Here is a 25,897-nt window from a genome sequence, read left to right as displayed (position 1 = left end):
TTTGGTTGTATCCAAAACGTCAGTGTCACATGGTTAAGTCATGTGACACCATAATGCCACGTACAAAGGATAGAGAATTTCCCTTTATGTCTTATGAGACTAAGGGGGCTTCAAAAAAAAAAAAAAAAAAGTGTAGGAACCTTTTTAAAGTCATTGCGACTTGAGTTGCAACAAGATTTGAATGGCTCTATTGCCAGCAACTGGGTTCTACTTGTCATGCGATTTTGAACTGTCATATCGCATGACAACTCGCATTGGCGTGAACCAGGGCTAAACCAGGTATTTGTAAACAGTTGCCAATAGGGCAGTTTGCCTCTTGTTGAAATATGTGAGATGGACTTCAAACATATCAGTGTTTGAACATATTGCTTTCATTTAGCCATCCATAGAAAATCTAGCTATTTGTCAATCAGACCACTGCAATAAAAACTGGTGAAAGGAAAAGCATCTCTGTTGCGTATAACAACTAACCAGGCATCAGTTTCAACATATAAAGTTCAACAAGAAAACCAATCTCAAAAGAAAAAAAAATAAAAAAAATACTCATTACATATTTAAGCTAATGAACTGAAAAAAATAAAAAAAAGCGGCTTATGTTTTTTTTTTTTTTTTTTTATAATCTATATAGTAGTTATGGAAGAGGGACAGGCTGATATATAGATGACCACGGTAGAACATACACATGTATAAGAAACATGGCCATAAAGATATGGAACAGTAAGCGTATAAAATTCCAACCACCACAGAGAGAAGAAAAAAAAATAAAAAAATAAACACACGCAGTTCCTTCAAGTGACCTTATTTTTCTTTATACACTGTTAAGAGGTTTTATAATTATTAAAATACAGTGGCTCATCACTAGCAGTTGGCAGCAAAAAGGTATTGGTGAATATTAGTTCCTTCCTGTGCCTCATAACACACTGCTTTGCATAAGGGGACTACAAAATCGAACCAGGATGTTATTACTGCTATTCCAGAGACTACTGGTCCAAGCCAATGGCCTAATCTAGTGCACGTTATTAGGATCATGACTTGCATTTACCTTGGCCTTTTTGACTGTGTATGTACAATAGTTTCCACCACACAGTTTAGTACTAATTTGATACCCAAATCCCATTATGAAGGAATTATGGTTTGTCTCTAAGGAATATTATCAACTTGTTTACTCGAGACGTTTTAAAATAGGTTTCAAATTAAAATGCATTTTTTCTTACTTAAAATGGAGGTAATTAGGTAAAATAGTATGAAAGATTGATGAAATGCAATGGAAAAAAAGTCATACAAGACTTTCCTGGCAGCTTAAATGTATCAGACTGTGCAGTTAAACACAGCTTGGTCACTAGGAATGCTTGCTTTTACTCTAACCATTTATGGACATAGTAGGCTTGAACCTCTTTCTAGCAAAAACGCTTTCACTAGCACTTCTAAAGAAGGCAGCTAGCTGTACCAGCAGCTGTAACTAAATGCATTAGGAAACAGCGGTGCAGCTTAAAGTTCACCAAAAAAAATAAAATAAAAAATTCCAGATGGAGCAAAAAGAGCTAAAACAACTTGTACCTGTAGATGCACCTTTTGCCTTTTTGAAACTGAAACTCTTCTCAAGACTGAGCATTAAGTTTCCTAAATTGTGAATGTTTTTATATCCTACAATTACCAGAATGAGCAGTAAAAGTGGGATAGCTGCTTTTAGGACCATCTAATGCTCTGTGGCTTACATCATAAATACATCTTAAACCACAAGTCAATGTCGAGCACAATTTTAAAAACGAACAAGAGTGAGTAAAACTCAACTCCAGCCACAACTTCGCCTGGCACACCTGTTCAGGCTCTATAGACCAGAGCAATTTTTACATTTCTGCTATGGACCAGTTTATTGATCAATCTCCTTGTCATTACTAAAGACAACATGGTAATACATATAAATTGTTTACAGACAAAACAAGGCTGTTTATCACACATTTTTTTGTGGGAAGTGTTCATTTAAAAAAAAAAAAAAAAAGTGTGCACCCTAGGCCTCATGTACACTGATGCTGCTAAACAGACATTTAGGAGCAGTTGGGCATTTGCTTTTTAGACGCCGGTGTCTAGCTGTCGAGGTTAAATCATTCAAGAGGAGGTAGAACAATGTCCCGTGTATATGAAGCTTTATTCTGTCCTGCTTAAAATTACGCTAAAATTAGGATTCCGATTATAAATTTTGCAATACTTCCTAATTAAATATATTTTTATCAATTTTGTGCATTTTTAAAGGAACAAAAATATATAAAAATAAGTTTAAATATTAACTGTAATAATAAAAAATAAAAAAAAACAACAGAAGAAACATTAAATGACGACAATAGTTTGAATTAAAACAAAGGGTTAAAAGGATAAGTTCACATTTCGTAATGTTTCATCCATATTCAGTGTGTAACGTGTTACGTGTTACGAACGGGCCAGCCCCGACACCTCCCAGATCCCAGCTGTAGCAGCTAGTGGGGGGGTTCTTCTCCCACCCGCCATCACAATTTTGAAAAAAACGTGGTGGAGCGGGGCTCCGTCTGCAGCACTGTCAATTTGTAGTTTTCAATGAACTACCACGGCGCTGTGGAGCGCCATAGTAGTTCATTCATGCTTACTGTCAAAATTATATCGGCTTACCCGTACGGGATGTAGGGGCAAGCAGATACATTGGCAGATCTGCGGGAGACCTGCATGGCACCAGCAGATCTACTGATCGCTGGTGCAATTTTTTTTACAGACTAAAACAAAATGCACATTTTATACCTGCAAAAGGAGGTGCAATTATTTTTTACCAAAAAGTGAATCCATTCTTAAAATCATTTTATTTTTACTTGTCAGGTTCCTTTAACTGTTATAATTTGCCGATCAAAGACAAATTAACAAAATGAAACAAAAACAGCATTGTTACTTTGTAGCTTTCCATATCTGGAGCAGTGTTTATAAACACAGATTCAGACTGCTTTTTTTGACATCTGCAGCTGCTGACACTTTCTCAGAGTGCTCAGTAATCCTGTCTAATCAGAGCAGACAATTGCTATATATGGCGAGGGAGGGTCCCAGCAGCAGGGCAGCGACACTTGACTTGCTACACAAGTCCTGTATACAATGGTGTTTTTTGGGCATGTCTAGTATGCCCAAAGTCTGGAACTAGTTAAAGACAGAATAGTGTAAAATTTCCCACGAGCCATTTTGATATTAGTGCTGGGTTCTTAACAAATATTTGGTGTACTGATATTAACAGTGTTATTTTCTTGCACTGGATTTATCTACTATATATTGCATCTTAACCACTTGAAGATCGGACCTTTATCTGACACTTCTTACATACATGTAAAAATCTGTATTTTTTGCATGAAAATTACTTTCCCACAACCATTATGTTTGGTTTGTTTTTTGTGCGTGTTGCAATTTTTTTTTGGGAGGGGGGGGGGGGGGGGGGGACACACACAATGATTTTTAATGCATAAAAGCACACTATAATACCCAAATGTTTGATAAAATATAAAAGATGATGCTACGTCGGGTAAATAGTGACAACCTATGTACATTTACAGCTTACCACTTTAGATGTACAAATGAGGTCTGATAGAATTATTGCTTTCAAATGAGGTCTGATAGAATTATTGCTTTCAATCTGACGTTCGTGGTGCGATCACCATTTACATATAGATGGACACATGTGCTTTTCGCCTTTGCGCGCCAGCATGGGGAGGCATCATCCAGGTCTAACCACAAATGGTATGTCGCCTGGTGGCAAATGGTTAAATCCTTAATAAATGTTTAAAATCAAAAATTTTATTGCCAATGTTTCTTTGCCGACTCACTTCTCAGTTGTGTAACTAGGGCAGGAAGTTTGTAGAATTTCTACAGCAAGGGAACAGATAATTAAAAGAAGCTTGGGGTTATATAAAAAAATAAATAAAAATAAAATAAAAATTATATACATACTCACGTTTTTGTTGCAGCTGTTCTACATTGGTCTCCAAGACCGAGAACTAGGGGATCACATGACTGAACTGAACAAACGGCATTCTTAAGCCCCATACACACTATTCGATTTTCTGCAGATTTTTGTCTTCAGATTTACCAAAACCATGTAGTGCAAGGGCCTGCCTAAATGCATACAAAATTGAAACTCTTATGCCGCGTACACACGACCAGACTTTGAGGGACTAAGTCTGACAGACTTTCGACGGAGTTCTGACGGACTTTCTGAATGAACGGACTTGGCCACACACAATCACACCAAAGTCCGACGGATTCGAACGCGATGACGTACGACTGGACTAGAATAAGGAAGTTCATAGCCAGTAGCCAATAGCTGCCCTAGCATCGGTTTTTGTCCATCGGACTAGCACACACACGAGCGGATTTCTCAGTAGGAACTGGGTCCGGCAGAGTTCTGCCGGAAAATTTTGAAACATGTTCCATTTCTAAAGTCTGTCAGACTTTTGCAAATCAAAAGTCTGCTGCAGCCCACACACGTTCGAATGGTCTGCCGGAATCATTCCGTCAGACTTTTGATGTTGAAAAGTCTGGTCGTGTGTACGGGGCATTAGGCTACTTTCAAACTGGGGCATCAGCGGTAAAGCACCGCTATACTGTAGGTTTTTGCAGCACTTTTCAGCCGCTTTTAACCCCAACAGCCGAAAATGGGTTATATGCACCCACAAAGCACCGCTGCAGGAACAGTGTATACAGGAGTAAGTTCACTCCTGTGACTTGGAATAGAAGTATAGCCCAAAAAAGCTCTGGCCATACTTCACTTTCAAAGTATGGAAGGTGGTAAAGGTTTGGAACCTTGGAGTTTTTTTTTTTGTAGTAGTATGTGAACCCCTTCTAACTTTTCTTCTCTGGCAACGGAACGTTGTAGAAGTCCAGTAGCTTAATAAAAAAATAATAAAAAAAAAAAAAAAAAAAAAAAAAAAAAAAAAAAACACACCCCACACTCGTGTCATGAACTGCAGTAACCACCATAAATGTCCTCCCAAAAAGCCCATGTGTAAAACATCTGTGGCAGTACCTAAATTTAAATATATGAATTCTGTTAGGACAAAGCTAAGATTTGTTCCAGAAACATTGCTAATTTTCAACCAGCTTTTGATTTAAAAAAGGATATACACTGTTAAAAGGGCACCCAGATCAACCAAAAGATTGGTGGAAAATTGCCATAATAATCACTTCAGCCACGGGAGAATTTACGGCACTGCCTTGCTTTAACTGAAAATTGCACGGTCATGCGACACAAAACCCAAAACAAGACGGAGTGACAATTTTGAGAAAAAAAATAAAAATCATTTTTTTTACCTTCTGTTTTTTTTTTTATAGAAAACTAAAAAATATGTATGTTTTCTGCTTCATATTGTTTGGGGGGCGGGCGGGGGAATAAAAGAAATCACAATAAGCGTATATTGATTGGTTTGCTTAAATGTTATCGCGTCTACAAAATGGCATTTTTTCTTTTTTACTAGTAATAGCGTCGATCAGTCATTTTTAGTGGGACTGCAACATTGCGGTGGACAGATTGAACACCTGACATTTGACCCTTTAAAAATATGCACCGTTAATGTACTAATGACACTGGCAGGGAAGGGGTTAAAATCAGGGGTGATCAAGAGATTAAATGTGTTCCCAGTTTGTGTTTTCAAACGGAGACCGAGTGGGGGGGGGGGGAAACACAGATCTGTCTTCCTGCATAGCAGAAAGGCAGGATCTGTGTGCTCTCCCGTGTCAGAATGGAGATCTGCCTTGTTTACACAATCGAAGGGAACGAACGCGGGTTGCCGACAGAGTCCGCTGGACCAGCTGATTGGCTCCCCCTGCTGGCCAATGGGAGTGTGCCCCCACAAAAGTGAGTTCAATCTACAGCGATTTGCGGGAACGAGCCACCTTAATGCAGTATAATGATGGTGGCAGGTCAAGAAGTGTTTAAAGAAACTCTGGGCAAAACGAAATACATATATTATGCAGTCTATCAATACCCTTAACATCCTGTTGATCATGCCAGTAAATCTAATTTAGCCACAGCTCTAGGTGTCTTATGGATGGGTAGGAGCAGCGGCTTGGGAGCAAGCCGGCAGTGTTGCCCCCAGGGCAAGTGGCTTTCTCTGGGGCACTGCTCTAGGGGGAGAAGCCAGGAGCACCTGAAAATAAAAGGATTGGAGCTGCTCTGTGCATAATCATTGCACAGAGCAGGTAAGTAGAATTTTTTTATTTTATTTTTATTTTATTTTTTTTAAAAGCTTTACTACCACTTTAAAAAGGCAAAATGGGAGATCACACAACATTAGAATTTGCGTTTACATACCCTTTATTTTTGTTTGAACACCCACCATGTAAGAGTATGTGGAGCAAAAAAGTAGGGAGCAATGTTTAAAGTCAGCAGCTGACTAATGCCGCGTACACACGACCGGACTTTGAGGGACTAGGTCCGACGGACTTTCGGCGGAGTACTGACGGAGTTTCCGAATGAACGGACTTGGCCACACACAATCACACCAAAGTCCGACGGATTCGAACGTGATGACGTACAACTGGCCTAGAATAAGGAAGTTCATAGCCAGTAGCCAAAAGCTGCCCTCGTGACGGTTTTTGTCCGTCGGACTAGCATACACATGAGCGGATTTCTCGGTAGGAACTGGGTCCGGCGGAAAAATTTGAAACATGTTCCATTTCTAAAGTCTGTCGGATTTTTGCAAATCAAAAGTCCGCTGCAGCCCACACGCGATCGAATGGTCGGCCGAAATCGTTCCGTCGGACCTTTGATGTCGAAAAGTCCGGTCGTGTGTACGCGGCATTAGCCTACCAGATTTTAACAAAGAAATAACTTTTGGGAGGACTGAATATTTAAAAGGCATAAAATTATCCTGAAATTCAAATTGCCATAAAACGTTCTCATAAAAAGGATAACTTCAGTACACACAATCAACAAATCTGGACTCCAAGCAGCAGCATTAAAACGGGTTGCGAACCGCTGAAACGTTTAGCATGAACTTTAATATAGCAGATTAAACAGCACTGTCTGGGTGCCTATTGATCAGACAGATGTAGGATAGTGATTGGAAGTTCTGACTACTCAGATATTTCCATAAACATATGATGGTTTCATGTATTGTGTGAAGATTTTCAACTTCTTTAGAAAATCAGCACAATTATCCGCAGCACATTCTGGTGTTCTATTAAAGTTGAATACATATTTTTCAGAACATCTGCAGAACCATTGTGCAGAATGACATTAGGGTTCTTTTTATTTTTCGCTTAGAGACGAGGCTTTGATTATTATTGATACAAGGGTACAAAGAAGAGTGTAGGTGTTAGTAATTTGAATAGAAAAATGACCCCTCCATGGTTGCTATGAACAAGATGGTTTTCTTTGATCCAGCTGCATAAGATTAAAACATGTTTTCCAAGTTGGGGCAGTTTTTTTTTTTTTTTTGAAGGCCTAGCGTCTTACCTGTGCTATAGGAAAAATTGTTTGCTGCCCATAGCCATCAATTACATTCCTGTCACTGTGCAGTTAAGGGTTTGAAAATTAAATAAGGACTTTCCAAGAAACCTTCACACATCTGCCTTAGTGTTCCTTACTGGATGTACAATACCTTTCTTAACCAGGAAAGAATATGCATGTGTGTCAAAGGCTAGTGTAGCAAAGGCTACAAATGCCAAAGTACAAGTTGTTGTACATTACAAGCCATTTAAATATAAGGTTGCAAAAAATTTACATATACACACACACACACACACACACACACACACACATACATACATATATATCCCCCCCCCCCCCCCCAAGAGTCTCAGACATGCATGATTGAATCAGTGAAAAATAGCCTGAGCTGCCGTCACAAAACTGGGGAATAGTGGTGAAGCAGATAGAACGTCTGGGCAGCGATCAAGGCTAGCGATATAAACGGTCAGAATATGATGACCGCCACCGATTATTGTGATTGCAATGCAAAATTGCGTTGCAATCACAATAATCAGTGGCGGTCATCAAATTCTGACCACAATAAGTCTGGGCAGTGCTCAAGGCTTGCGATTTAAATCTTCTTAAATATAAAAAAAAAATAAAGTTCACCCAACTATCTGAAATGAAATGCTGATACAGAATAATTAACTTTTAAATATACATTTTCCTGCAGCCTTGTTCAAGCTCCGGATGCATTCACGGTGTACCATGAAAAAAAAACAAAAAAAAAAAAAAAAAAACCCACACAACTCATTTAGGCTTGCTGCTAAAAAGTGGAATAATGTGTTCCAGAGACCAGAATGCTGTACACAGGCACAGCATGTTGCATTAAACCTCCTGGGTGACCACACATACGGGCAGTGCGGTGGGTATGGCTATGCCCACCATACAGGTGACGTTGTCCAGGAAATTTCCTGCAACACGCCATGCCTGTTTACAGAGCACTGGTCTATCCTTCAGCTATAGACACTCTTCCATCGGATAGTGCTGCTATCCAGGACTACAAGTGTGAAAACAGAGTGGCGTTCATGCTGGGCAGCATTGAGTACAAGCCATTTTAAATTCTGAGTCACCAATTTTGTATTTGATTTTAATATTAAAGCTTTATCTCTACTGCACTGTGTGTGCACTTTCCCCAATTTTGTGAAGAGCAGCAACAAAGGCAGCAAGGGGAGTCTTATTACTCTTGACAATTAAAAATGCCTGGTTTAAGGTTTTGTGGTTTAACCACTTCCAGCCTGTAGGCCGTCATATGTCCTGGACTGTGAGTAGAGATATTTGAAAGATGCCTTTCAGCTGCGGGCATCATTCAGATATTTTTTTGTTTCAGCAGGCGTTTCCCTGCAAAGTAAAAGCCCTCATCATATCGGCTTGATTGCCGATCGGCCGGCAGAGAATAAAACCGCCAGTGGTGTCTGTTTACCATAGAGGTTACCGCAGACCAGATGATCCCTCAGAGCTGCTTTTTTTTTTTTTTTTTTGCTTTCATGCTTTCCAGAGGAGAGATTCGATGAACTCCTAGGCCCCAGATCTCTGGGGTAAAGGGGACCTGTCATACTCTATTCCCATTACAAGGAATGTTTGCATTCCTTGTAATAGAAATAAAAGTGATGAAAAAAGAAATAGAATTAAAAAGGTAAAGTGCAAAGCTAAAAACGAAATGGTTTTTAAAATGCCCCCGCACGTAGAAGCGAATGCATAAATATGTTGCGCCTGCATATGTAAACAGCTTTCAAACCACACGTGAGGTATCGCCACAAACGTTAATGCAAGAGCAATAATTCTAGCACAAGACCTCCTCTGCATCTTTAAACTGCTAACCTGTAAAAAAATAAATAAAAAAAATAAATAAATAAGAAAGTGTAGCCTATGGAGATTTTTTAAGTACCAAATTTTACCAGGAGTGTGCACAAATTTAAAGCATGACATGTTAGGTATCTATGTACTCAGTGCATCATCTTTCATATTATATTAAAAAAATCATTAAAAATAAAAAAAAAAGGCCAATTTTAGTGTTTTGGAGTTTAATTCCTAAAAGGGCTCCCACCCCCCCCCAAAAAAAGTAGCGTTTTAAAAATTCCTGCGCAAATATTGTGCAACATAGAAAATTACAATGACTGCCATTCTATTCCCTATAGTCTCTGCTAAAAAAAATAATTATTTTTTTGCTAGAAAATTACTCAGAACTAATATATATATATATATATATATATATATATATATATATATATTAGTTCTGAGTAATTTTCTAGCAAAAAATTAAAATTGGATTTTTACATGTATGAGAGGAATGCCAGAATTGGCCCGGTATGGAAGTGGTTAATACACTTGCACATTAACCGTTTTACTGATGGATTTTGCTCTTAGTCACATATTGCGAGTACCCTTTAAAAGCATTTTTTTTTTCCTTCATTATTGGAATTAAAGTCCCATCTTCCTGGTAACTAAAAGCATGTCTTTTTTACAATCATCAAATCACATTAACGCTCTTCCAAAAACAGCCCATGCAGCCTAAAAAAAGCAGACAGGTCTTTGGAGTTAAATAAAACACTTCTTCCATAGTCTGCCACAGTAAAGACTAAGATCCCGTTCACACTGGGGCACTTTTCAGGCATTTTAGTGCTAAAAATAGCACACAATGGCACTGCGCTTGCAGGATGGGAAAAAGAGTCCTGCAAGCAGCATCTTTGGGGCAGTGCGGGAGCTGTGTATACACTGCTCTCAAAATCGCCCTGCCCAGTGAAATGAATGGGCAGCTCTTCAGCAGCACAACACAGGCGCTTTTAACCATTTCTTCGGACGCCAACGGGGGTTAAAAGTCACCCCGCCAACAGCTGAAAAGCGTCGCTATAACAGCTTGCGGGGCTTTACTGCCAACTCCAGCCCTGCCCCAGTGTGAAAGTACCCGAAAAATATGGCATATTCTCCCATAAGACATTTATGCCCATACATTCTGAGCCTTGCCAAGTATTGCCCACAATGCATGAGAATACTAGACTGGTGATTGAAAACATTACTAAACTTCATGATCAGATTGTAGCCATCTTATATTAAGTCAGCTTTTAATGCACAGCCACTGAAAGCTGTAAATTTGCACACTGATATGTCTGAAGAGCCATCTCACATTTCGAGTCATCCTGCTGAGGCAATTAAATAGAGCCCTGTGCTTAAGGCTACTGACCTGGTCCATATATAGCTGCATTTTTTTTTTCACTTTATATAAAAGCATGTTATTTTTTCTGAATGCAACAATGAATCAACATCTTAAGAGCCATGTTCAACAGAGTCACAATAACATACAATGTTAACATACTGCTATAACATAAGAATTGACAAGTGCTCCCATAATCACTTGAGTAAAACTGAATGGAGGAAGGTGGAGTGACTTTTTAACTACACTATATTGTCAAAAGTATTGGGACGCCTGCCTTTACACACATGCACGTTAATGGCATCCCAGTCTTAGCCTGAAGGATTCAGTATTGATTTGGCCCACCCTTTGCAGCTACAGCTCTTCTGGGAAAGCTGTCCACAAGGTTTAGGAGTGTGTCTATGGGAATGTTTGACCATTCTTCCAGAAGCGCATTTGTGAGGTCAGGCACTGATGTGGACGAGAAGGCCTGGCTTGCAGTCTCCGCTCTAATGCAGCCCAAAGGTGTTCTATTGGGTTTAGGTCAGGTCTATGTGCAGGTCCAATCAAGTTCCTCCACCCCAAACGCAATGTTTTTATGGACCTTGCTTTGTACACTTGTGCGCAGTCATGTTTGAACAGGAAGGGGCCCATCCCCAAAATGTTCCCACAAAGTTGGGAGCATGAAATTGTCCAAAATGTCTTGGTATGCTGACACCTTAAGAGTTCCCTTCACTGGAACTAAAGGACCAAGCCCAACCCCTGAACAACCACCCCACACCATAATCCCCCCCCTCCACAAAATGATTTGGACCAGTGCACAAAGCAAGGTCCATGAAAACAGATGAGCGAGTTTGGAATGGTGGAACTTCACTGACCTGCACAAAGTCCTGACCTCAACCTAACATCTTTGAGATGCCAGGCCTTCTTGTCCAACATCAATGCCTGACCTCACAAACACTCCCATAGACACACAAAACCTAAACCTTGTGGACAGCCTTCCCAGAAGAGTTGAAGCTCTTCTAGCTGCAAAGGGTGGGCCAACTCAATATTGAACCCTATGGACCAAGACTGCAATGCCATTAGAGTTCATGTAAAGGCAGGTGTCGCAATACTTTTGACAATATAGTCTATATAAGGCCCCATTCATACTGTTGTGCTGAACCAGTGCACACACGCGTTCCGTGCCTTGGTGCATGTACTATTTATTCTTTTGTAACACACTGAACTGTTACCATGCTTTGTGGCACCCTGCAGCACATGTCCAATGGCAAGGTTTGTTAGGGTGCCATTGAATATCGCTGCATCCTGCCAACTGATGTTACAGCAGAATGTTGTGTAAAAAAGGGGGCCCAAATGAGTAACTAGTCAACCAGAGGATGCAGCATCCATGTCAAATGATCAATAAGAACATGAGTTATGCCTGCTGAACATAAAAGGATTTACATTTTGAATCCTTTGTGTCCATGCAGAAGGAAAATTCATATTTAAAGCAGAACGAAACCTACCGATTTAACAGTTAAAAAAAAACAAAAAACAGTTAGGATCCCTGGCATGCCAGGAATGTAACTTTTACAATGTCAAACATATGACTGTCAAAGCATCAAATGGCTGGAGTCATAACTGATCACATGTGCTGCACCATGGCAGTTGCAGGTCAAACAGAGTTTAAGGCCCCTTTCACACTGGGGCGTTTTTCAGGCGCTACAGCGCTAACAATGGCTCCTGAAAAAACCGCCCCCCTTTCACTCCAGTGTGAAAGCCTGCGGTTCGCTAGCAGGACAGTGAAAAAAGTCCTGCTAGCTGCATCTTTGGAGTGGTGAAAGGAGCGGAATATTCACCGCTCCTACCCATTGAAATCAATGGGACAGCACGGCTATACCACCGGCAAAGCGCCGCAGCGGCGCTTTTAACCCTTTTTCAGCCGCTAGCAGGGGTTAAAACCGCCTAAACGGCAGCTTCCTTGGCTGAAAAGGATAGGGAAGATTTAGCTCCACTTTAAAGTGGAAGTAAACCCATCGATTTAAACAGTTAAAAAAAAAAAAGGCATGCCGGGAATGCCAACTACACATTGGCTGTGCTCTCAGCCAAATTATCAAACCATCCAATGGCTGGTGTCATAACGAATCACATGTGCAGCACCATAGCAGTTGAAGATTAAACAGAGGCAAAGATGGCAGCTTCTTTGGCTGAAAACGATTGGGGAGTTTACTTCCACTTTAACTGCCTTTCAGCACCCACAGTACAGTGAACTAAACTAGAAATGCTACATGCTCACTGATCTACCACTATTATCTTATTTGCAGACTTTCAAAGTGATGGGTAACACTTTTCCTGCATCTACCTATAGCAAAATCTGTCTGATTTCTTCATTTCTGTAGGCAGATGAAGAGATCTTCCCATAGGAATCTCTTTATGCATTACCGGATCAGAACATTTCCCACTGACTTTCACGCTGAGATGTGACAATCAATTCGGTCACGAGTTTGCAAGCTATATTTGCAAGCATTCACAATGACATGTTGCGGTTTGACCACACTGCGGGTGTAGCATACAGTACCTGCAAGCTTGGTGGAGGTTAGCTGAGCTTCCTCACGGAGTTCTATGTCCATTGGTTTTGTAGCGCTTTCTGTAACCTCACTGGTTACAGAAAAGGTCAAACCGCACTGCATCAGTGGGGCATAACTAAAGAAATTCTCAAATTCCCAGACATTAAACCGAAAGTAGATTTCAATTTTAAAAATTTGTACCTGAAAGTCTAGAACAGCATACTGAAAATCTCTTTATGTTGTGAGCAACAAGTGAACATTTCTTCAAGAACAGCAGAGAATCTAAAACAGGGATATGCAATTAGTGGACCTCCAGCTGTTGCAGAACTACAAATCCCATGAGGCATAGCAAGACTGACAGCCACAAGCATGACACCCAAAGAGAGGCATGATGGGACTTATAGTTTTGCAACAGCTGGAGGTCCGCTAACTGCAGATCCCCGATCTAAAAGAAGAACTGGCCCTAGAAAGTACCTCTGTATCAGTTTTAATTATTTGGTAAAAGAAATAAGAGAAAAAGTAGCCAAACACTGGAAATACTGGCTTGGATGTTAAGAAGACCCATAATAAAATTACTGTTGGATCATAAAGAACTGCACTCTTATTCTGAAAACTGGGTGTTGAGACAACAAAGGTGATTGGCCTGTTAAGTACATGTGTATGAAATGTTGAGGACAGACTCAAAGCAATGGGAAACTTAACCACTTTTATTCTTTAGCAACAATACAGACTGTTATTTCTGGCAATGTTACATGAACTGGCTACGACGGAGTGTTTAAAAGGCAATAAATACTCACTTTAGTTGATGAGTGTTGGAATGCATTTGGAAAAAAACACCACAATTAGGACGATTAATGATCTAAACTTTGGAGGCTGACGGAAATCAACCTGAAAACATGCTCTAACAGTTAAACGATGGTCATTAGTGTCACTTTCAAATAAAAATAGATCTATACAATATGTTCATTTGGTCATGTTCTATTTACAAGTTAAAAAAAATTAAATACACAAAGTTACACTCCCCAACTCTGGTAATACAAGTTAGCAGAATAACCTGCAATGATAATAGGTGGATGCTTGTGTGCCAACAAATGAAAGAAGATCCAACTTTATCTTTGCAGTGCAAATTATTTGATCACATTCACACAGTATGTTCTAATGCAGGAAAAAAAAAAGGGGGGGGGGGATAAGGAACTTGGGTGATAAAGCAGTTTAAGACAAGACATTGGTTTCTCTGTCCATTAAAATGGTTTTTATTTTCGTCTAGGATGAGAAGTATAGCCCATGATATGGGCAACACTGGCAAAATGAAAATGTCTTACAATAAAATACATTAGACATTTAAATAAATAAACTTAAAAATCTATGGGAGAAATTTTATTTGAACTAGATGGGTGTAGAATAAGCTGCACAAGCAACAGGCATACCTCTTATGGAAAACAGTGTAAACAGACAAAAACAAAACAAAAAATAAAATAAAAAAAATGAAATGAGAGCCTAGAAAACAAAAATACTGACTGAGGTAGCAGTTATCTGCTTTGTGCAGGAAAAAAAAATGGCTTATGGCTATATAAAAAGCCCATTAAAGAAGACAGCATTAATGATATCAAACCAAATCCAAATGACCATGCAGAAAGACAGATCATGCGTTGTATTTTTAGACATGTAATCACTTTCCCTAAATCTGCTACTATTTTTCTGCAGATAATGTCCATTTAATCAAATTAAAGTTCCTTTTCACTTCCTTGTGTTTGGGTGTTTTTTTTCCTTTTTTTTTTTAAACGAGAATGAATATTATGAAACAGAACACTGTACATGCTTTTTCCCCATCTACAAAAAATATTTGCATAAAATAGTGTTAATTCTCTGTACATGAACACTAAGTGTATATGTATAAAACAAAAAACAAAACAAAAAAAAAAAAAAAAAAAAAAAAGTGAGGCACCTCTTCTCCAGAATCGAGTCAAGAGGTGTGTGTTTGGGGGAAGCAAAATCAGACCTAGTATGAGAAACAAAAACTTGCCTTCACCAGCACTATGTTCATGTGAAATTTCAGCAGAAATAGACAGTTGCTTTAAACAATAAAAAACAAAAAATGAATTGGTTAAGTTAAACATTTCCATTCCATAAAAAACGTCAGTCAAGACCAAAACATCTCAGTAATGTTAGTGTCGGTGCTGTAAAGCCATGTAACCAGAGGTAAGGTAATAAACACAAACGGCCAAGAAATTCCCTCAGTGCATGCTGAAAAAGTGCACGGTTTGGCATCAGGCTTTTCACACTCTTTACCGGGTTCCAAGTAGTTACGGGCAATAAATTTAAGTGTCTCATCCAGAAGAATGACCGGTAATGAGAATTTCAGCACCATCAACCACTGAGTCAGGTTCAATGGAGTGATTTGGAAGATGAGCTATAGAAAATGGAGAACAAAATTAAAAAACAGTCAGTGAGAACATTTCTGAAATGTGCAAGAGAAGTGCAAATTCTGCAAAAGGCAGGTATACTCACAGGTAATGGTTCAACATAAAGAATTAGGAAATGGAGGGACATGGATAAGCAAATCGAGCCCAGAAGCCACACATTTTCCCATGGAGGCATTCTCAGAAGAGACTGGTTTTCAGACAAGCTGAGAAATGAATTGTAAGAAGGGATGTTAACACTGTTTACTGCACATTAAAATCATTAAAATACAGTAATAAAGCAAAACACACAATTCCAAATTAAGAATCACACTCTTATTAAAAGAAAATCTAAACCATTATGTGGAAGTCAGATAATTCCATTTTTTTTTATTTTTTTTTTTAATATATATATATAAAAAAAAAAAAAAGTTAGTTTTGCGAGAAACCGATACCTTATCAGAAGTACAAATTACATGTAATGAACAAGGAATATGTATAATGGACTGCAATACAAGACCACAGGTTTTCTAGACTAACAGTGCTATGCAATACATATTACAGGAATGCTGAAGCGGTTTGAAACACAAAAAGTAGTGAAAAGTCTTCTACATTACAAACCAAGTCCACTTAAATGAGATTAGTTCTTGCTATAAACATATCAAAAGGAGACCCTTTACAGACATTAAATAATACAGTAAAATAAGATTTAATTTGAAAATGGTTGCATATCCTTGACACCTGTTCAAGCAGTTAGGCCTCTACAGTATTAGTACTTTACAAGTCCAAAAAAGTTGGAACGCTGAGTAAAATTGACAAAACACAGAATGCAATGATTTTCAACTCTTAGAAGCCATATTTTAGTCACAATAGAAAACATATCAAATAATTTAAACTGAGAAAATGTACCATTTTAAGAAAAAAATAGAATAAAATAATAATTGGGACAGGGCCATGTTCATCAAGAAAACCAGAGCAATGCTGTCCATATTTTTGTTGTATTTCTTGTTTCAAGATGTGCCGAATACTTTTAAATGGTGAAAGGTCTGGACTGCTGGCAGGCCAGTTAAGCACCCAGACTCTTCTACTTTGAAGCCATGCTGTTGTCAGATGCAGTTTAGCACTGTCCTGCTGAAGTATGCAAGGTCTTCCCTGAAAGACATCTGGATGGGAGACACTGCAGTTCTAAAACCAGAATATATTGTTTAGCATTAATGGTGCCTTTCCAGATGTGCGCGAAGCCCATTCCATATGTACTGCCATACCATCAGAGATGTAGGCTTTTGAACTGAGCACTGATGAGCCAGAAGGTCCTTCTTTTTAGTCTGGTAATGCGGGGTCAAGGATTGCCAAAAATAATCCAATCCAATTTAGACTCGTCTGGCCCACATAACAGTTTTCCACTTTTCAACAGACAATTTGAATTGAGCACAGACAATATGATTCAGTTTCTGGATCATGTTTAGATATGGCCCCTTCTCTGCATGATAGAGATTCACCCTGCACTTTTGGATGGCTTGACAAACTGTGTTGACAGACAATGATTTTTAGAAGTATTCCTGAGTTCATGCCAGTTTTTTTGTGGGGCCATCTATGCCCCCCCCCCCCCCTTTTCCCAAGATCATGGGCATCAAATACTGCGTTTCAGCCTTGTCCCTTGCACACAGATTTCTCCAGATTTTCAGATTTCTTTTGATATTATGTACAGTAGATGAGGATATATTTAATGGTCTTTGCAATTTTTTTTTTTTTTTAACATGTTGGAAGGTGACTGACAGCGGCAAGCACCACAGAAGCTGCGCTGCTAATTTCCTTCCACTTTAATGTGGCACATGAGAAATATCCAAACTCCCACAGAGAGAGAGGAAGACAATGACATGTGCTGGGTCTTTGCAATTTTACGTTGCAAAACATTTTTCTGCAATTGTTCGACAACAGCTGTTCAGTTTGGTGAACTTCTACCCATCTTTACTTGAGTCACTGACACTCTAAAGATGCTTTTTTTACCCAATTATGTTACTGTCCTGTTGTCAATTAGCCCAATTAGTTGGAAAATGTTCTACTTTTATTACCACTTTGCCAACTTTTTGTTGCCTTGTACCAACCTTTTATTTATTTATTTTTAAATGTGGTGTTGCCATCAATTTCAAATTACCTTATTTTCTTTTCCTAAAATGGTACATTTTCTCCACCTGAGAGACTCCCCATCAGATATCAAGTGCAATGTCTGCTTGGACCTCGTATGGGCAGGCAATTACACGATAGGAAGCATCAATGAACTACCTAAAGCGCTCATCAGGTCACTGAAATTTGTGAATAAATGATGTGACACAAAAGGAGATTAGGTGTGGGGGTACAAGGTCTGCTGCAACAGTAACAGGTTACACCCTTATTCAGGGTGTAACATGTTACAAAAGGTGAACTTATCCTTGAAGCCCAGGTTTCCATATACAGTAGGAGACAAACTGAGCATACAGTAAATCATTGTGGGACCACATGTACCATTGCATCAGGTCATTATTAAGAAAACCTGCAAATTTCCTCAGCCATCTGTTTTCCACATAGGAAGTGCATCTCCATTAACGGAAACTTTGTGTTAATGACACTTCAAAGTGAAAAAATAGAATAAAATAATAATTGGGACAGGGCCATGTTCATCAAGAAAACCAGAGCAATGCTGTCCATATTTTTGTTGTATTTCTTGTTTCAAGATGTGCCGAATACTTTTAAATGGTGAAAGGTCTGGACTGCTGGCAGGCCAGTTAAGCACCCAGACTCTTCTACTTTGAAGCCATGCTGTTGTCAGATGCAGTTTAGCACTGTCCTGCTGAAGTATGCAAGGTCTTCCCTGAAAGACATCTGGATGGGAGACACTGCAGTTCTAAAACCAGAATATATTGTTTAGCATTAATGGTGCCTTTCCAGATGTGCGCGAAGCCCATTCCATATGTACTGCCATACCATCAGAGATGTAGGCTTTTGAACTGAGCACTGATGAGCCAGAAGGTCCTTCTTTTTAGTCTGGTAATGCGGGGTCAAGGATTGCCAAAAATAATCCAATCCAATTTAGACTCGTCTGGCCCACATAACAGTTTTCCACTTTTCAACAGACAATTTGAATTGAGCACAGACAATATGATTCAGTTTCTGGATCATGTTTAGATATGGCCCCTTCTCTGCATGATAGAGATTCACCCTGCACTTTTGGATGGCTTGACAAACTGTGTTGACAGACAATGATTTTTAGAAGTATTCCTGAGTTCATGCCAGTTTTTTTGTGGGGCCATCTATGCCCCCCCCCCCCCTTTTCCCAAGATCATGGGCATCAAATACTGCGTTTCAGCCTTGTCCCTTGCACACAGATTTCTCCAGATTTTCAGATTTCTTTTGATATTATGTACAGTAGATGAGGATATATTTAATGGTCTTTGCAATTTTTTTTTTTTTTAACATGTTGGAAGGTGACTGACAGCGGCAAGCACCACAGAAGCTGCGCTGCTAATTTCCTTCCACTTTAATGTGGCACATGAGAAATATCCAAACTCCCACAGAGAGAGAGGAAGACAATGACATGTGCTGGGTCTTTGCAATTTTACGTTGCAAAACATTTTTCTGCAATTGTTCGACAACAGCTGTTCAGTTTGGTGAACTTCTACCCATCTTTACTTGAGTCACTGACACTCTAAAGATGCTTTTTTTACCCAATTATGTTACTGTCCTGTTGTCAATTAGCCCAATTAGTTGGAAAATGTTCTACTTTTATTACCACTTTGCCAACTTTTTGTTGCCTTGTACCAACCTTTTATTTATTTATTTTTAAATGTGGTGTTGCCATCAATTTCAAATTACCTTATTTTCTTTTCCTAAAATGGTACATTTTCTCCACCTGAGAGACTCCCCATCAGATATCAAGTGCAATGTCTGCTTGGACCTCGTATGGGCAGGCAATTACACGATAGGAAGCATCAATGAACTACCTAAAGCGCTCATCAGGTCACTGAAATTTGTGAATAAATGATGTGACACAAAAGGAGATTAGGTGTGGGGGTACAAGGTCTGCTGCAACAGTAACAGGTTACACCCTTATTCAGGGTGTAACATGTTACAAAAGGTGAACTTATCCTTGAAGCCCAGGTTTCCATATACAGTAGGAGACAAACTGAGCATACAGTAAATCATTGTGGGACCACATGTACCATTGCATCAGGTCATTATTAAGAAAACCTGCAAATTTCCTCAGCCATCTGTTTTCCACATAGGAAGTGCATCTCCATTAACGGAAACTTTGTGTTAATGACACTTCAAAGTGAAACCAAAATGGGAAAAGCAACACTGAACAAGGATACTTTGTGGACATGCTCCATAAAGTTCCAGGACATGCCTCTTGTCACAACCAACATCTTTACTGACGTTACTTGGGGTAGTGGACACATTTTCATTCCAATGCCACAAGATAAGACAAAAAAGCCTCCCGCTCTTGAATGTGGTACTGATTAAAAAGGCATTTAGTTTCCTTCTACATATCTTAAAAGTCTGGACAACTGCAACCATAAATAGACAGAGGGCACACCAAGCTAGTACATTATCAGAAAATGCATAATATACTCACAAACAAGCTCATCAGAATAGATCGAGATACTGAATGCTGAAAGCCCCAATGAAGAGGACAAGTTCCCCAAAACGTGTTAGCCTTCTGGACTTATACTATTTCTCCATGAGATGTGTTGAGCTGATATGCAAGAACCCTGGCATTCAGTACATTGATCTATTCTGATGAGCTTATACACAGGTTGTGAGTATATTATACATTTTCTAATTTTAGGAGGAGAACATACTAGGCTGATGCATCCTCCATCTATAGTTGCAGTCAATCCCACATAAGCGTGCCCCCGATTGACTCATCACTAGGCTTGTAGCCTAGGAGGAAGAAGGTAGGGGTTGCAAGCCTAAACAAATATGGAGCTTCAGAAAGCTAGTCTTATACTGGAATTTCAGATACTGGCTGTAAATAATAGACCAGAATTAACCATTGATGTTCAGTTAAGTTTACCTGTTCAAAGCATTACACATTTCAATAGTGACAAGGACCGACAGCGCCATCGTCATTGGGTAAGGAGACTCAAAGATTTCACACTGAACGTTCTCATATTCTGGGTTGTCCTCTTTGCACTGAAGAAAATGGCTCTGGAAGGAAAAAGGAACACGAACACCGAATTAGCAGACACAATCGCTAGTCAAATTATTCAAAGGAGCCTGCATATATTTTTACTCGCAGTAAGTTTTTATTAAAAGATTTTTAAGATAAAAATTCAGTTTTTAGAAAGGTGTACAGATATGAGCAAAATACTTATTTGTTGCTGAGCTATAGCAACCAGTGTCATGGGGGCACATTCAAGCACACAGGTTTACAAACCAAGATAATGTGACAGGAATGGCCTACATAATTTCAGAAAGTGTGCGATGGGTTTCCTCCCACACCCCAAAGACATCCTGGTAGGTTAATTTGTTCCCATTTAAATGGACCCTAGGTATGTATGAATGTGAGTTAGGGACCTTAGACTAAGTTTCTTTAGGCAGGGGACTGATGTGAATGTACAATATACTATATGTAAAGTGCTGCATAAATTGTTGGTGCTATAGCAATACATGTAATAAAATAGTTAAATAACTGACGAGAAACTGGTTACAGTATATTGCTGGATCCAAAAAGGAGGAGGATTGAGACTGCATACACTAAAATGTCTGCTTTCAATGCGCCCCCCCCCCCCCCCCCCTTTTCTATGCAAGAATCACCAACAATAAACTGGCAGCAAGACAAACTTTTATCCAAGAAAAAGGTTAGCTTCTGCTTCAAATTTTTTGTCACTACAATCGAAAACAAATCAATTTGACCACAATATTAGAAAATCAAACAAAAATTGTCAAAACAAAGTCTGCTGGTGTATGGCCAGCTTTAAAAATACCAAATGATACCAAAATAGTTAAAAAATAAATAAATAAACCACAGGATCACTTTACAAAAAACATTCATACAGGTACTTGTTCAGTACTAAAAAGTATGCAGTATCTACATGCAAAAGTTTAAAATCTTCCTCCGCTAAAACTAAAATTATATTTAGTACCAGTTGATAGAAAGTGATTCTTGGTCCATCATCAGCAGCAATAAACCACCAGGCAGCAGCACCAACTGTAGCGGCACCAACATAACCTAAGTCAAAACAGAGAGGAAAACAAGCAAAAAGGTATTTGTTAAGTCAGTATACATTGCGATATTCGAACACAGCCCATAGCTTTCAATCCTTTTTTTTAGGATTTACATGTGAAAATTTGTTTTTGCAGGTATATATACACATATGTATAAAGGACTTGGGTGTAGTGATATTTGCTCGTTGCATAAGTAGGCTTTGCTTTATGCTGTTCTTTTTATGGGCAAGGTCTAATTGAACATAAAAAAAAAAAAGAAAAAAAATTCAATGCAGTCTCTAATTGGGTCAAAAACTCACAATTCATAGGTAGACAAAGATCACAGCATACATTTCCTAGACTGCAGACTAAGCCATTAGTGACTTTTTAGTCATTGGCAAAAATAGAGATACTTTTAATTGAAAATTGTGATTTGATGTTTGCAAAGGTTCTCATTTTTCCCAAGATATGACATATCTAGTAGTATTTGGTGACATTCAGCCAGACTTGTTCTGTAATGTTTGAAGACATTTTGAAGCTTATCCAAGCCACTTCTCTGCAGTCAAGAGCCACTACACATCCAATTGTAACAACTATTACGGTACTGAACATAGGGGAGTATTCTCTTCCAAATATAAATGTTTTTAACATCTCTACCGTGGTGTTCTGACATTTCCTACCTTCATTCATGTTAAAAAACAAAAAAAACAAAAAAAAAAAAACACACAACACACACACACCTAAAATTGCATATGAAGCGTTTGTGATAAAGGATGGGACCGTGTAACCAATACAGGGAAAATTCCACACCGACCATCTAATCCCTAGACAACATTTGCCTTTCCATAACTGGATCAAGGTTTGGATATAAATGCTGGACTATTTTCCTAACACTTTGGAACTGAAAGTGGGAGGGGTTTTGACAGTTTTGGCAGGTACCCGCCTCCCACTCGGATCATCCTGGTGATGTGAGCAGAAGTTCTCCTTCCCCCTCTCTGCCCACAGCCTTCTGGCACAGGTCCCAAAAGGGTGCAGGACTCTTCACGAAGCTCAGCGTCCTCGTGCATGCGTAGTGGGCAGCTGGCTGTGAAGCCACAGCCAGCTGCCCACAGTTAAAACACCGGCGCTGGGGACCTGAACACTGGCAAAGAAACTATGGGTGAGGACAGTGCTGAATCCTTGGACAGGTAAGTACATGTTTATTGAGTTAACAGCTACAGTTTTTGGCACATGAGACTGAAGTGTCTCTTTAAGCGGCTGGAACACGCTACAAAAACGTCCACAACATTACTGAGCAAAGTCAAACAAAGTCTACAAAATCTAGCTGAATGTGACCAACTACTACTAGTTATGCGATTTGATAATACTGACAGACTCCCTATTGACTTTGTTCAATAAGATTCAAAATTAATTTGTACAAAATGAAAAACTACATGAGGAGAAATGCACCATGTAAAAACAAACAAATGACAAGAGCCAGAGAAGCCTTTACACAGAACAGTTAAGCCAAAAAAGTCTAATACACAAATGCCATGTACCCGCCTGCCCCACCGAAGAATAGAAAACACTCACATCCAATAGTAAGATACCGGAAGAAGAGCCAACCACTTATGAGTGGTTCCTTAGGATTACGGGGTGGCTTGTTCATGATGTCCAGATCTGGTGGATTGAAACCCAGTGCAGTTGCAGGAAGACCATCAGTCACCAAGTTAACCCACAGCAGCTGGACAGGAATTAATGCCTCAGGAAATCCAAGGGCAGCTGTCAGGAAAATGCTACATTGGACAAAAAGCATATAGTAAAATATCTGCTATTAAAAACTTCAAAAAGGCATTTCTCCCAAAACATATTAGCCACAAAAAAAAAAAAAAAAAAAAAACCCACACACACACACACACACACACACACACACACACACCATTCTAAAAAGTATATACAGTGGTTGGGTATATTTGCCTTTTTTAAACCTGCCCTGAAACTTTGTGCTTTCCCGAAGGTGAACTGCATGACTGATATCTATACCAAGCCAAAGCGTTACAGGTAAAGAGCAGGATGAATATAAAAAGGGCAGCGTTTCAGGAAAAGTTAGCCAACTCAAACCCATGCAAACCGTGCCAATAAAACAGCATTTTCGACTGATACATACCAAACCACTTCTCCGACATTTGAAGAGATGAGGTAACGAATAAACTGCTTCATGTTGTTGTAGATGGCTCGCCCTTCCTCAACAGCAGCCACAATTGTGGAGAAGTTATCATCAGCCAGCACCATTTCCGAAGCAGTTTTGGCCACTGCTGTCCCAGATCCCATAGCTATTCCAATCTCTGCTTTCTTCAAGGCAGGGGCATCATTGACACCATCTCCAGTCTAAAACCAAAAATGGTCATAATGTATTTGAGGTTAGAGATTTTGGTGACACAGAATGCGATTTGGGAATCTTTATTAGACAAATGAAACAAATCGTAAACCCTTCATATCAGAACGCTTACTAATATTCCACAGCCGTGATAGAATCATGAAAGATTTATGACCCTATAATAGTATTTTCTAATGTTCATTAACTTACCATGGCTGTGATCTCATCAAAGGACTGCAGAAACTCAACAATTTTGGACTTGTGTGAAGGTTCTACACGAGCAAAGCAGCGTGCATTCATACAAGCGTCCCTTTGTGCAGCAGGAGACAACTCATCAAACTCGCGACCTGTAAAAGCCTTCTGAGAAACATCCTCATCTTCACGGAAGATACCAACACGCCGACAAATTGCAATTGCTGTTCCTTTGTTATCACCAGTAATCATAATCACGCGGATTCCAGCCTGTCGACACATTTTCACTGATGCAGCAACTTCGGTTCTAGGTGGGTCCAGCATTCCAACACAGCCAACAAAAGTCAGATTGGTCTGGAGGTAGAAGTACATTAAAAGACAATTAGCTTCAACCAGAGCACAGAAAAACTTAACACAACATTAGCTTTATTAAAAATAATTCCAGGCATGGCTATATTATAGATCATTACAATGGTCAAGCTTGGTATAGTATAACTAAGCATAACTATGTATATACCTTCCTGGCTGATGTCTCTGGAAAATCAATGAAGTAAACGCCACTATTTCTGTGATATCCACTTCCTGGCCCCCCACAGGTGACATTTAGAGAATGCTTTGCATTTTCTGAATAAATGCAAAGTGTTCTATAATTGGACAAGGTGAAGAGGCAGGGCAATGACATCACTTTACCTTCCCATCCGCATTCTCCCTTTCCCCAAATGCCCCCTACCCCTTATTTTACTCAGATATCCCTATCCTGATACCACATACTCTTAACACTTGCTTGCAAGACAATACTTTCTAGATCCAACTTGCATATTACCCCTCAACCATACTCAAAGGTAATTGGATCCTTCTAACTATACAGTAAATTACACAGGCAAAAATTACACACACACACACAAGATTTTGGCATTGATCGCAAAATGTTTTCACCCAATATCATAATACGATCACTGGTATAAAACTACATAATCTCTCTTTACTTCTTGCAGCATGATTTAAAGTGGTTTTAAGGTAGAAGATTAGGATAGAAGATTAGGATCACAGACCACTCCCTAAATACTTAATGTTTGGCACAGTGCTGATCTCCAGCACGGTGACAGAGAGCAGCGACTCTCTTCATTCTCTCTAGTCACTGGACATGCAGGCAGTCGTGGGAACCATTGGCTCCTGCTGCTGTCCATAACAGCCTGCGAGAAGAGAGCCCTGCTGAGTGTCTATGGCCAAAGAGCATGCTGCTCAGGAACGAGCCCGCATGAGTAGCTTGCCATGTGTGCACTTGGCAGTGGGGTGGTGGTGGTGGAGTCAGTAGTGTCTGTGGGAGACCACAGAAGCGGGCTGCTCTGTGCAGAAGTATTGCAGGGAGCAGGTAAGTATGAGATGCTCATCATTTATAAATCATTTATTCATTTACGATCACATCGCAAATTTTTAAAATAAATTGGTTACTGATACTGGTCACCGAGCAGTTTTAGGTATTTGACATTTTTTGGCAAGCCATTATTTTTCAAGCACTTTATAAAATTTCAAACCTTAAAAGTAAACTGGGAAAAACAAAACATGTTTATACCAAATGTGTAGAAATGGTTTATTTTTCAAAAAAAACTTTAAAAT

General features: G+C 39.3%; 1 protein-coding gene across 3 annotated transcripts in view; it reads right to left on the bottom strand.

Moving 5' to 3' along the window:
• Nucleotides 1-25,897, bottom strand: part of ATP2A2 (ATPase sarcoplasmic/endoplasmic reticulum Ca2+ transporting 2) — a 76,470-nt gene that overhangs the window by 7,243 nt on the left and 43,330 nt on the right. Inside the window, exons 14-20 of one of the 3 annotated variants that reach the window (XR_013263880.1) lie at nucleotides 24,299-24,634; nucleotides 23,879-24,099; nucleotides 23,305-23,507; nucleotides 21,672-21,757; nucleotides 20,600-20,733; nucleotides 15,659-15,776; nucleotides 13,948-15,560 (exon numbers count right to left, since the gene is read on the bottom strand). Coding sequence is in view for 2 of the 3 variants with exons in the window: in XM_077461991.1 (XP_077318117.1) it covers nucleotides 15,291-15,560; nucleotides 15,659-15,776; nucleotides 20,600-20,733; nucleotides 21,672-21,757; nucleotides 23,305-23,507; nucleotides 23,879-24,099; nucleotides 24,299-24,634 (1,368 nt within the window). In the remaining variant the exon portion in view is untranslated. Of the gene's footprint in view, nucleotides 1-13,837; nucleotides 15,561-15,658; nucleotides 15,777-20,599; nucleotides 20,734-21,671; nucleotides 21,758-23,304; nucleotides 23,508-23,878; nucleotides 24,100-24,298; nucleotides 24,635-25,897 lie in introns of those variants that run through there. The other 2 variants (XM_077461992.1, XM_077461991.1) reach the window with 2 other exon arrangements.

The sequence above is a fragment of the Lithobates pipiens genome, unplaced genomic scaffold, assembly GCF_037356315.1.
Source record: "Lithobates pipiens isolate NorthernLeopardFrog02 unplaced genomic scaffold, aLitPip1_a1.2 Scaffold_3, whole genome shotgun sequence".
Taxonomy (NCBI): domain Eukaryota; kingdom Metazoa; phylum Chordata; class Amphibia; order Anura; family Ranidae; genus Lithobates; species Lithobates pipiens.
This window is presented reverse-complemented; position numbering and strand designations above follow the sequence as displayed.